Raw genomic sequence first — 12971 nt, forward strand, 5'->3', positions numbered from 1 at the left:
ACTCCTAAAACATTTTTAAGGATCAATACAGCAGAAAGCCAAACACCATATCCTTATTCTTTTCGATACATTGTACCTACAACTGCAAATTGTTAATATATTTCTTAAAACAATTTATGCAGCCTGTCTAGTTCAAAACTGTAGAACTGTGTAGATTAAATTTGCACTGAAAAACTGGGCATTCTGTGGTTTTAACAAAAAGGTTTGCCCTATGTAAGAAGGCTTTAAACATTGTGCTTAACGAAAAATCATATAGTTTCAACAAATTGAATTAGTCATAAAATGAAATTTTCAAAAAGAAAAACTTGACCTTTTCTAAATATTTTTCCTCATTGCAGCATAGGTATTTCATCAATAAAAAGAGTTGAAAAGAAAGACAAAAATCAAATCAATCAGAAACAAGACATTTAGGACAATCTGGACAAGACATTTAAGTGGTTCTACACAATCTACTCAAAGTCTAGGAAACATTTCACATTACAGTGCTTTAGTGTAATTTACTATTTGAGTATAAAGCAAGAAGCATGCAAGTACAAGACAGTAATGACTAATTCAGTAATATTTATGCTTTATTACTCAAGACAATGACCTAGAGTAAGTACAAGACACATCTAAGTTGCAAATAAGCAAAATAAGTAGCAACTGTATGAGAGAAAAGACAGAATTAAATTAGGACTATGGAACATTTAGTATTATTACACTATTCAATTGGCTGGCCTTGTTTAGGTGCTTCCAATTTCCGTAGAGTTTCATCCCACTGGGTAAACTGTTTTGACAGGAGAAACATCTGTGCAAGTGTTAAGGAATGATGGCTGCCTTTATATCTTCTTACTATTTATATCTAAATAATATAAATCATACAAAAATATCAGTAGTATAAAAAATAATGCTGTCTGTAACCGCAGCTCTACAATTACATGATTACCACAAGTGCTTTCAAAAAGGATAATATGGAATAAAGTATGTTTTCACATTTGTATTATTTGCTATTCACAATCTTAACATTAACACAGATATTTATGCAAACAAAGCAAGGATACCATTTTGTTATATTCTTCAAACAACCTTTTCACTTCTGCAGATAGTTCTTCATTTTGGTCCTACAAAACATAAATAGCATATACCCAAAAGCCAGCTACTGCACCTCAACTGGACACTCCACAGTGAATATTCAGTTTGGCAATAAAAATAAATTGTGCTGTGGCCCCTCCATGACTAACTGTGCACATTACTTACCTGCTGTTTGATGTGAATTTCAGATAGGCGTTGAACTTTGGTAGCAAGCTCTGGAACAGCTGTGTTAACCAAGCAAAAGCATTTCTGAAGTTCAGGTTTCATCAGTTGCATATGTTGTATGGGTTAAAATATAGCATTGCATCATTAAAAAATATACAAAAAAGGAACAGCACATCTATGCTAAAAAATAAAATCTCAGTCATTGTAAAAAAAACAAACAAAAAAACGTACTTGTGTGTACAAAAAGCCATAGTGTTTTTACAGTGAAGCACTAAGAGTTGATTGGTGAGTAAAGACATGCCTCTTATCAAAGGTATGAACGGCTTTACAGATAAAAGGTCATCATACCTTTAATGTGACTGCTATCCAGCAAAGGCTGTAGGTTATTCACTAGCTCCAGCAAGGCAGCCTGGGAACGCAGGAAGTCCTCCTCTGCAAACAGCAGGAAAAAAAAGAGGTGTTAACATGCTTTATCTGATGTTTAAAAAAATGAATTACTAATCAACATTAAAGAATATGCCACATGATGTTTAACCTCCATAAGCATTGCAAAAATGTATTTTTTTTATTATAATTTTCTGAAAGGACAGCAAGCAACTTACAAAAGGAAATAAGATATTCACTGGAATCAGAGTGCCATCAATGAGGGAAAAATTACTTTGAAAAAGAAGAAACCATTAGCATAACAAGCTAGTAATGACCAACTTACTTGAAGAAAGCAACTATACTTTAGTAGCAAAAAAAAAAGATCAAAGATGTGAATAAAAGCCTTGAAATATCTGCTACTGAAAATCAAAAAGAGAAAGTACTGCAAAGCAATGTTGCTTGACAGTGTAATCATAAAAGGCCACAAAATGCAAATCTCCCACCAAAAACAAGCAATCCACAAGATGCACAGCTCATGCTTCAAAGCAGCCAGGACAGATGAGCAGTGCCACACCTAGTCATGCAAGTAGCTTCTCATCTTTAATGTTAATACAACTAAATAGGGCAAATGTATAATCATTCAGGCGAGTATATCTACATGCATCTTGTCTGCATATTTACTGTTATATACTCATGGGTCAATTTGTCCCTAAATTCTAAGAAAATGATGAAACACTACCAAACCACAGTGACTTCACAAGAGAAAATGACGGTTTTGTTCAGTACCTCTCCTATTAATGCTTTAGAACGACAAATCACTCACCTGCTAATATAAACTCCAGTTTCATGGCATCTGGCACAGCAATATAATCTGTGAACTGTGGATCTAGGTACTTCAGTAGATCTTCAACTAGTAAGTAGAAATAAAAAGATGTAACGATTGCGGCGGAGAAAGTTAAAGCGGTAATGAGTAACAAATTTGTCTACCCTCACTTTTTTTGTGAAGAATCTTGACACGTTCCCTCTTGTTTGCCGTGTTTGCAAGTGCAGTGTTTATTCTCGACAGAGATTCATTACACTGAAATAGGGAAAATACGCCAGTCTGGATAAACACCGTTGGCAAACATGCGAAGCACTGTTTAGTACAACTGTAGCATAGCCTGCAAGTCATCCAAAACGGAAAAGGTCTATCTAGAAAACCTCGTCATTACGCCGTTCCTAGTTAATCATGATGTATGGATTTAATTATGCAGGTAACTAATTAGAAAGTTAACTAGCCTTTTACTACCAAGTTAGATCGCAGTGGTATAATTAGCTAGCTACACCACGCCCTGACAACTGCAACCTTTTAGCTAGCTAGCGGATCATGGCCTTAGCTAGCTAGTTAGCTATCTTCGCCAAAAGCTAATTACATACATTTGTCACCTGTGACTGAAATGTATAACTAGCTAACTACCCAAACTGAAGGAAATAATACAGAAACTATGGAACCAAATATCTAGCGTTAACTATAGCGAATAATTACTTAGATTAGCTAGGCTGTTTACATTATTTTTAGCCTCTGGGGGCTACGTGGGAAACGATTCGTAACATCTTAAGTTGTCAATACAGAAATAAAAATGTAAGTAAGCTTGCACCACATTACCTTGAAAGGTCTATTACTTCGTACACGTTCACCATAAACATGTTTTTCTAAAACATTAAGACGAGCATCCAAATGATCAATATTGCTTCCATCCATCTTGCCTTTGGTACTCAAAGCCGGAAATGACGTTTTTTTTTTTTTTTCTTCTTCTATCGCTCTGCATCGCATGCACCACAGTGTACACTTAAGTGCATCTCCCACATTTGTTCTCATATTTGTTTCTTTAATTTGCATTTTCATGTCTTCCTACTATGTGTTCTAGACCAGTTTTTGTCTTTAAAAAAGCAATCGTTATTTGAAGAAAAGCAATATTACGCTTAGGTCGCTATTATTATTACGGTCATTATAAACTGAGGCATAAATAGAAAAACTAAGCAATAACGTTAACAATAGCAATTGCAACAAAATAATTCCCAGACAGGTATCTTATATAACTAATATAATAGAACGCGGCTGCTTCACGCCGTCGACATTTATCCTAATTAAAATTATGCACACGATTTAGCTATCACTCGTTAATTTTATTTATATTATTTAGGAGGCTTACAGATTAGTCATACTATGAAATCTGAACAAGGCTATATTAAAAAGAACAGGTAGAACAGGGCCGTGTCGTATCATACAGTTGTACCGGTCATTGGGTTGCTCGATGCAGTCTAGGAATAAACTTTAAAGGTTATATCAATAGCTAGTTAATCTTAGGATTTGAGTTGGAGAAACAATTCTAATGACAGTACTACTCGCATGCGCAATTCGCCTTTCTACACTGCCCGTTTCTAGAGGACCGACGGGAGAACCGCAGCCGCAAGCTGAGTGATGTCAGTCTAGATCTACAATGAATGCTCTGCACATTTACATTGGTTTTGTGCTGAATGTTTCAGTGATCCGGATTTAAGTGAGAGCCTCTTTTATTTGTGACGTTTGGTTTCTCAACATCGACGGAATATTTGCGTCGCATGACCTTGTGCTGAATGTCATTACTACAGGATTTTAATCCCAGTACGGTAAGGATAAAATTAAATGAAGAACACATGCCCATCGGCTACGAATCGACCGTTATTAGTTTTTGCTAGGTTCCGTTATAATGCCGAATTCTACAGGAACCGTTTTGTCAAGTGGTCAATACACAGGCGAATCAACCACCTTGATGAAACTGAACCGATTGCAACGATAGCATTATATAATCTATCACCATCACGTTTGTTTCAGGCTTTATCATATCTTTTGCGTGTTTCATTAAGTGCGTGTTAAATTAAGAGGTTCTCTAAACCGCAGCTTGACCACGTAATTTGTTATATGGGGCCATATAGCTGGTGCCGATTTTAACGCATGGACTCCGTCTGGTTCTGGTTATGGAGGCCTCTTAAATAGGAATGGGATAGCCAGCCAACGTCTTCTATTTGTAAACGACTTGAATCTCATTGCCTTTAAAACGCCGGTATAAAGGATAAGACCAGACCTCACGTTCACCGGGATTACGGATTTTCAGTAATTACTTGAGCTGTATTTATCCTTAGGTTTTTGCGGCTGTCTGCTGACACATGCTTCACCTGCCTTTGTGCTGCAGGCCCCATCAGGCTCCCTCTCGCGATAAAATATCCATCTTGTGACCAAACAAACATTTTACTTGTGTGTAGGAGAACATCAGGTAATTACATTATAGGCCTAATTGCCTACAGGGTCAAGTTTTTTCGTTCTTCATGAAGTTGTAGGCTTCCTGTTGCAACCATACAGTGAATGAGAAGAGAACCTGTGGTACAAGCTGTGACTGAACAAGTAGACAATAATGTATGACAGAGTTCCAAAATACAAACAGAAGGTTCATAACAAAGAGAGTTCTATCTCAGACTTTTTAAGAATGCATCCAAAATGTTTAACCAACAGCTAAATTTGTGGACACATGAGGTGCAACCATTAAGAGAAAATGGGCCGTTACTGTTACTGCGGCAGTTCTGTGGGTATCTTAACTATCTATCCTATTATTTGTTCACTTTCACTGAAAGATAATTAGGACCTGAGCTACAAAGATGGATATTGTGACACACCTCATCAATGACACTATTGAATTCTACAAATGGAGCCTTACTATTGCAGGTGACTACTGTTTTCTTCTTTTTCATGAACTCGTACAATGCAGCGAACATGATGCATTATTTACTTGGGAGTACAAATAAGGAAATAATTTACTACTATCTGGATTTCCGTGAGACTGCTATGAAGTTTTTTAGGTAGATGTATTATTAAGGTATAGGTTATGAAGGATTGCTGAAACAAGTAAGCAATCTTTACCATCTCTATCAGTTAGTAATTATAGGCTATGTTTCTGTTCCTTGAACAAATATACCTCACCACTTATTGTCACTGATTGTCATAATAACAGTATGTGACCACTTTGAACAATTCTTAAATGAGCCCTTGCTACCTGTAGAGGATAGACAGTATATCTTAAGTCATTAGCTTTCCACAGTGCACTATTTTATAGTGATTGCATGCATCTGACACCCTATAAAAGTTTGAATGAAACAATGTCTGTTATGCTAAATTTACACCAATATCGCATGGAAAAAAATAGAAATAGCTATTTGTATACACTGTTGCCCATTTTAGGGGACTCTAAGTAATCTAACAATTGGCTTTTTAATGTTTTTTTTAATGGCTATATTGGCTATATTGAGGTATTATTAGTTTATCAGGAAGAATAAATAAAGTTATAGAGTTGATTCTATATGTGGCATTTAGATCTGGAGACTGATGCTGCTCTCTTAAGCAGAAGACTAACAAAGTGCCATTGCTAGTAAAGCTAGATAACGGGTGGCTGGAAATTTGAGCAAATCCACCAGATTCTATCCAAGATATTATTATAGCAATAGCTCCTGAAACTCACCTGGTAACATGTAGATGGCGCTAGAAATGCCAATGTCATGGGCTCAGATCCCAGGTAGCACACATACTGCCATCCTTTTAATGTTGCACTGGAAAAGAACATCTGCCAAATGCTGTAAATGAAGACACTGTGTAATAGATGTAGAACATTATCCAGGATGTAGGTATAGATGTGTTCAAAAATATCATAAAGAGACTTCAGAAGGATTACCTCAAGATGCAGTCACTTTTGTAAGCCTCATAAACAGAAAGGGCAGGTAACAGATGGTTATGGTCTATAAAACATGGCATGGGCATATAAGGCTTGTGTTTCATTTACTGAAAGGCAGGATACTGTAAGTTATCCAAATTTACATTTCTGAAAAACAGATAAACATAGCCTACACATTCCCAATAAGCAAATTCTTATTCATCTGCCTAACACATGGAATATTAATACCTTTAAATCAAAAGCTGTACCAGCTCACACTCCATATATAAAATGGGGCTTCCCCATCTTGGGGAATAGTAATAAGTGAAGTCATAATAAATGTTTGCTGGTTCCAGACAAACGTGTGGAGAAATGGCCACTGATGGACTCCCCTCTCCCAACGCTGGCCATCAGCTCCTCCTATCTACTCTTTCTCTGGCTTGGGCCAAAGTTCATGAGGAACAGGGAGCCCTTCCAGCTCAGGAAGACCCTTATTGTCTACAACTTCAGCATGGTCATTCTTAACTTTTTCATTTTCAAAGAGGTGAGTTCTCTGGATGAGTATTATAAATAGTCTTAACTATTTAAGGCAATAGATGAAATGACAATTCTAGTTCTAACTATAGTCCTCTTGCTTATCTGCACTAGTTACTAAAACTAGTCTTTCTGTGTTTGACCTTCATTGACATTGAGTCTATTTTACTTCTGTTTCAGCTCTTCTTGGCAGCACGGGCAGCAAACTACAGCTACCTCTGTCAGCCAGTGGACTACTCAGATGACCCAAATGAAGTGAGGGTGAGTGTGCTCCTGCAGAGGGGCTTTGATGTAATTAACAACAGCGATCCTATGACTGTCACCATGGGTGAGCCATCCATGGGAAACAAGGCAATACGATCCCTCTTTCTCTGGCGAATGAGAGTATTCAGTGTGGCAGTGGAAGGGAGCTCAGTTTCAGTGATCTGTGATACCATGGATACACACACGCTAGTACTGCCATAGATACACACACACACACACGTTGGCACTGCCAGAGCCACAGATTATCCATCTTGCATTAATCAGGGGTCATCATAGTTTCCAGTGGTTATTTTTTACTATGTTATTTAAATGGCACTAATTGTAAGTCGAGATGTTTCCTCATGGGCTTAAAAAAGTCTAAAGAGTACAAGACTATTGTGGATAATGTATGTATTTGTCTTGATGGTAAAAATACAAACTAAACTTGATGAAATGGATATGAGATGGCAGGTACATTGTGTATTTTTTCTATTTATTGTTAATGTTTTCTATACAGGTGGCAGCAGCCCTATGGTGGTACTTTGTCTCAAAGGGAGTAGAGTACCTGGACACAGTGTTTTTCATCCTTCGTAAGAAGTTCAATCATGTCAGCTTTTTGCATGTTTATCACCACTGCACCATGTTCACTCTCTGGTGGATTGGCATCAAGTGGGTAGCAGGTGGCCAGTGTAAGTATTCAGTAACCATCTAAGTTCTAAATATAATATTTATCTATAACTGCTGTGCAATTCTTTTGGTGAAGGCATTAGTAAAATCAGTAATTGATGGGATAGGAGTCTGGCCAATTAATAGCTTGGTGTAAAAAGTATTAAATCGACGTGCAGTACCATATGACATGTATGAGCCCTCTGTGATGGACCGGTGCCTGGTCCAGGGTCAGTTCCTGCCTACTGGGATAGGCTCCAGCACCCCACAACCATCTGTCTGTGTGTGTCTGTGTGAGCAAGCAAGCGTTTAGTGATCCCTGCAAACTAATTTCCAAAAAAGCCATTTTAAATAACTTTTGCTCTTTGTAGTAGTCTTTTGAAACATTTTACCATACTACCGTAGACTGCAAGAAAATTTCTACAACAGAGTTCTAGATTGCATTTGGTATTATATTGTAATATCATTTTAATATTTTTTTCTCTCTCTGCCGCTCAGCATTCTTCGGTGCTCATATGAATGCAGCTATCCATGTCCTTATGTATCTCTATTACGGGCTGGCTGCTTGTGGGCCAAAGATCCAGAAATACCTGTGGTGGAAGAAATATCTGACAATTATCCAAATGGTAATTTATTTTATTGTTTGTTCTGACTGAAATAGTCCAATATTGCTTATGCTCTATAAATCACTAAGATTTGATATTTTACCAGTTGTGACTTCCTTTTTTTCCCTATTGATGAATCTAAACATTTACTTAAGAACTTACACCAGTTACACAAGATTACCAGTTAAACAATAAGCTTAATTACCAATACAACTATAAATGACTTTGACTATGTGTAGACTCATTAAACAAATTGGAAATTATCTTTAGTAAGCAAAAACTCAAAACCAGTCAAAGGGTTCAGCTAAATACCTTTATTACAAGACATCAGGGAGTCTTCACATGGAATTTCCAACCATGCTGACTCACTGGTAACAGGCACAATCATTTATAAGAGTAGTGGCAACACAAATCCGTGCACACACAGAAACAGAAACGGCACCTTTTCAGAGTGGGGATGGGGAGCTGGAGGTGTTAGGTTTGTTTGATGCATAGCCGTGCTGAAAGAAGGCTGCAAACAGTGGTCAAATGTTTAATGAAAGATCTGATTTCATGGTGGGGACTTCATTTTCAAGTTGATTCACTGGAACATATTTTACCCATCATCTATGAAGTGCAGTTCTAAACTATTTTGGGGCACCACAACAATTTCATTCTACAACTAATGTTTGTCATTTGTTCAGTAGTTTTCACTAACTTTGCACCTGTTACCCTTTTCCCCAGATCCAGTTCCATGTTACCATTGGCCACACTGCTCTGTCCCTCTATACTGATTGCCCCTTCCCTAAATGGATGCACTGGTGTCTGATTGGCTATGCACTGACCTTCATTGTCCTCTTTGGAAACTTCTACTACCAGACGTACCGTCGTCAACCTCGTCGTGAAGCTCCATCCAAGTCAGGCAAGGCACTGTCTAATGGGGCTGCTAATGGAATTCTGATGGCTAGTAATGGAGTGACTGGCAAGGTGGTTGAGAAGCCTCTGGTGGCAGAAAATGGCAGGAGGAAGAGGAAGGCCAGGGCCAAGCGTGACTAGAGCAGAGGGGGCACGAGAGGTAGAAACAGGCAGGCTTCCATACACATGCTGCTAGGACCATAAACCTTGAGAAGGAATGGAACAGAGGTTGAAAACTAGTAACTGCTAAGGGATGCTTGGCATGGGGACCTGCCTGTTTGGAGGAAGCTGTGAGGTTTACAGCACTATGTAGGAGGTGTTTGCCAGTATCAGACCAGGTGGATCTGATTAGAAATATTTGATGAGAACAAATTATGTTCCCTCCTCCTACAGTGTTATGCTGATGCATAAGCAGTACTGTAAGGAGAATGGAGTACCCCTAACCCCTGAGCAACAGGGCTTCAATTCTCTATTAAAGCATGATATAATTTTGGTAACTTTTCTTGTCATTTTCATTATCTGCCGCTGTGTGTCTGCCTTATGTCTTTTGTCATATTAATCCTCATATCTTAGATTTTCAGACCGGTCTCTCAGTATGATGTAAGAAACATTGACATGCCCCTATACACATGCTTCAGTAGCAACAATCTCTGCTTTTTATTATGTAACATTTTCAATGACTTGCTGATTATTTATCGAACTCCTTCAAAGAAATGTTTGTGACCCTACAATATATGGGGAGTTTTTCGTAATGCCGGCCCTGGAGTACCCTGTGCACTGTAGGGTTCTGTGCAATTGGGAAATTTTGCTGTACAAAAAAATGGTAAAACGAGCATTATCAAATGGAATATTTAAATCAGAAAATTTACAATTAAGTATTAAATTGTGGTGTTTTATATCTAGAAGTTACATATTCAGCAAATGTGATTTTCCATATTATTTATTTAATTTATTTACTTATTTATTTACTTACTTGTAGACTTTTTGCATAATTACATTATTGTCTTAGTTTTATTTAACAAGAACTATGTGACACTTGGCTCCTGTAAAATTACATTTTTCCAAGAAGCTATATGGGAAATGTTTTCACATTAAATGATCAGACCATGTGCATACATATTTTAGAGAAGTGCTACTGTTGTCATATTTAGGTGGGCTAACTGAAGTTGGGGTGAAAAATATCTACAGAAGCACTCTGAAGCCTGCATTCATCTGAAATATCCCATTGTATGTCAGTGAGGTCTTTAAACTGCTGTTTGTCATAATTTTTCCATTTTAAATATAAAAAAATGCAGTGCACTTGTGTTATTGTTCTCAAATAATTGTTTTTCATGTTGTATATGCTGTGCTATTTTGTACATTGTGCTTTTAAAAATAAAATGGGTATCATGAAATATTTCTCAATCCAAAAGACATCTCCTTTTTTTTTTTAAGTGACAGAGTTTGGAAATATGTTGTAACAGAAGCCACTGTACATATATATGCATAAATGATGCCAGTAGTATCTGAACATTCTTCTGAAGGAAGATGGGGTTTCAAATGGATTGGAATTTAAATTTTTGTATGGTATGTAAGTGTCTACATCAGACACTTTGGTGTAGTCCTACTATTGGGCTAGTGAGTTTGATCCATTTTGACTGACTGCATTTGTGGTAAATATCTTAAGTGATAATTAGCCAGCCATCAAAAATGCTCTTAAAAGCAACCACATCTACAGTTATGTCTTGTTTTCTGTATTTTATTTTTTTCATACTTGCTATTCTCCCTTAAAAACAACTGAGGCAAGACTTATTAAATCTTGCTAAAGGAGGAGTATCAGTACAGCATCCCAACACCACATCTCTCATTATACAACCTAACTTAGAAAGCATCCATCACTATATTTCAGCAAATGTCTTTAAAATACATTATATTAAGATTATGCTACATGTATATGCATTTATATTAGATATTTCTTTTAAGTTCTTATTTACCCGTTGTTCTTTTCCAAAGGTCACAACCCTCAATTTAAATCCCACTCTTTGTTGCAACTCTGTAAATGACCACTTCTTCACTATTCATACTCTCTTCCTGTATGAACTGCCAGAAGGAAACCCCAATCCAGCAAGGCAGCTGCACTGTTTCCCCAGAGTTCAGCCAACTTCTTTTATGTCTATCACTCAAAGAATATGAAGGTCTCCAAGGACCAATCAGAGAGGCCTACCTCTCCTCCTCCTCATATGCATCAGAGACAAAGGTTCCCATGGCAACTGTACACAGCTGTTGCAGCCGTCTGGCTGCCCCACCCCACCCAACCCCACCCCGTCTACTCATGTGAGAGCCATCATTTGATGGACCTCCATACTACACCATTCATATCATTTGCACCCTAAGTGTTACTGCCTTCACTTTTACATACAGTGAATAATACAGAAAAAGGTATAGGTACACAGGCAGTTTTGTAAATCAGAAAACTAGACAAATTACTTTTTTAAAGCTTTTTGTAAGCCTGTTAATTTTGGACATTGTAACCTATTCTATAACAAATTGAGAAAGTGTCGCATTTCTCTAGTATAGATAAGATGAAGATCAGCACTGCTAAAAATATGAAAAACATTTCATAAAGTACATGCAAACCAGGATATCTGAAATCTATGAAACACATAATCCTTCTGTATATAGTTTTATGTTCATTTAGCATTTGTATTAAAACTGCAAATGGCCATGATAAAAATGAAATATGTAATAATCACTGAGTCTCTAAGACTCATAAAGGTGGAGTGCTTCACACCTCCAAGCTGCTGTAGATCCATTATCATAGCTACCAGCTGGCTGCCATTCTCCGTCACATATGGCCATGTGACTCTTCTCATTTGCTTTTATAATTTTATTTTCGTGTACACAATCAGACTTTAATTCATGCTGTAGGACTACTATATATATATATATATATATATATATATATATATATATATACATACACACACACTGCTATATACTATATATATATATATATATATATATATATACACACACACACACTGCTATATACTATATATATATATATATATATATATATATATATATATATATATAGTATATATATATATATATATATATATATATATATATATATATATATAGTATATAGCAGTGTGTGTGTGTGTATGTGTATATATATATATATATATATATATATATATATATATATATTATTATTTTTTTTTTTTCCCCCTTGCATTATTATACACACTGGATATTATAATATTTATTAACACAAAATGTGCCAGATTATAAATGTAATTGACATAACTATGCTTGCAGTGGAGATAAAGGGCTGAAATCCATCTTAGCCCATGATATCATCTGAGACGGGGAGTATGTGCACAGGGTGCAGCAGTACAGCATTGACCCCGCCCCTCTATAGACCTGCAATGGAGTATGCCCGGTCCAGGGTCAGTTCTTGCCTTGCACACTGTGCCACTGGGATAGGCTCCAGCACCCCACAACCCTCTGTGTGTGTGTGTGTGTGTGTGTGTGTGTGCGCGCGCGTGCGTGCAGAGACAATGGAGGAGACCATTCATTGATTTAAAGATATCCTCTCAGAGTACCGTGCACATACAAATGTTTTGCTCGCTGTATGCTAATATGCTGACTCACTACTCAAAACACTACAAGAAATGCTTATTATATACTCTAAAAAAGGATAACAGCAATATTTTCTACATTT

General features: G+C 36.9%; 2 protein-coding genes across 4 annotated transcripts; one reads left to right on the plus strand and one right to left on the minus strand.

Moving 5' to 3' along the window:
• Positions 1–392: 392 nt before the first annotated feature.
• On the minus strand, positions 393–3384 carry dctn3 (dynactin 3 (p22)). Its single transcript, XM_027002808.2, has 7 exons — positions 3248–3384; positions 2596–2680; positions 2426–2512; positions 1585–1668; positions 1237–1295; positions 1041–1100; positions 393–787 (listed from the first exon to the last, which is right to left on the minus strand). The coding sequence occupies exons 1-7, from the start codon at positions 3341–3343 to the stop codon at positions 701–703; spliced, it is 558 nt and encodes a 185-aa protein (XP_026858609.1). The 5' UTR covers positions 3344–3384; the 3' UTR covers positions 393–700.
• A 614-nt stretch (positions 3385–3998) lies between these two features.
• On the plus strand, positions 3999–10673 carry elovl4a (ELOVL fatty acid elongase 4a). 3 transcript variants are annotated; one of them, XM_027002882.2, is made up of 7 exons: positions 3999–4251; positions 5251–5341; positions 6677–6864; positions 7035–7115; positions 7615–7786; positions 8262–8389; positions 9092–10673. In XM_027002882.2, exons 2-7 carry the CDS (start codon positions 5275–5277, stop codon positions 9401–9403), a joined length of 948 nt encoding a protein of 315 aa, XP_026858683.2. In that variant the 5' UTR covers positions 3999–4251; positions 5251–5274; the 3' UTR covers positions 9404–10673. The 3 variants fall into 3 exon arrangements, with proteins under 3 accessions (XP_026858683.2, XP_026858701.2, XP_026858692.2); XM_027002900.2 differs by having other exon boundaries at positions 5259–5341; XM_027002891.2 differs by lacking the exon at positions 3999–4251 and adding an exon at positions 4271–4895.
• Positions 10674–12971: the final 2298 nt, after the last annotated feature.

Source organism: Electrophorus electricus, chromosome 10, assembly GCF_013358815.1.
Source record: "Electrophorus electricus isolate fEleEle1 chromosome 10, fEleEle1.pri, whole genome shotgun sequence".
NCBI lineage: Eukaryota > Metazoa > Chordata > Actinopteri > Gymnotiformes > Gymnotidae > Electrophorus > Electrophorus electricus.

Bases quoted from the DNA above. Each gene is read 5' to 3' on its own strand.
- dctn3 (XM_027002808.2), bottom strand. From the start codon at position 3,343: ATGGATGGAAGCAATATTGATCATTTGGATGCTCGTCTTAATGTTTTA. The intron at 2,513-2,595 runs GTGAGGGTAGAC...TCTACTTACTAG, and splicing joins CAAGATTCTTCACAAAAAAA to TTGAAGATCTACTGAAGTAC. The intron at 1,101-1,236 runs GTAAGTAATGTG...TATGTTTTGTAG, and splicing joins AAATTCACATCAAACAGCAG to GACCAAAATGAAGAACTATC.
- elovl4a (XM_027002882.2), top strand. From the start codon at position 5,275: ATGGATATTGTGACACACCTCATCAATGACACTATTGAATTCTACAAA. The intron at 5,342-6,676 runs GTGACTACTGTT...TGCTGGTTCCAG, and splicing joins ATGGAGCCTTACTATTGCAG to ACAAACGTGTGGAGAAATGG. The intron at 7,787-8,261 runs GTAAGTATTCAG...TCTGCCGCTCAG, and splicing joins GTGGGTAGCAGGTGGCCAGT to CATTCTTCGGTGCTCATATG.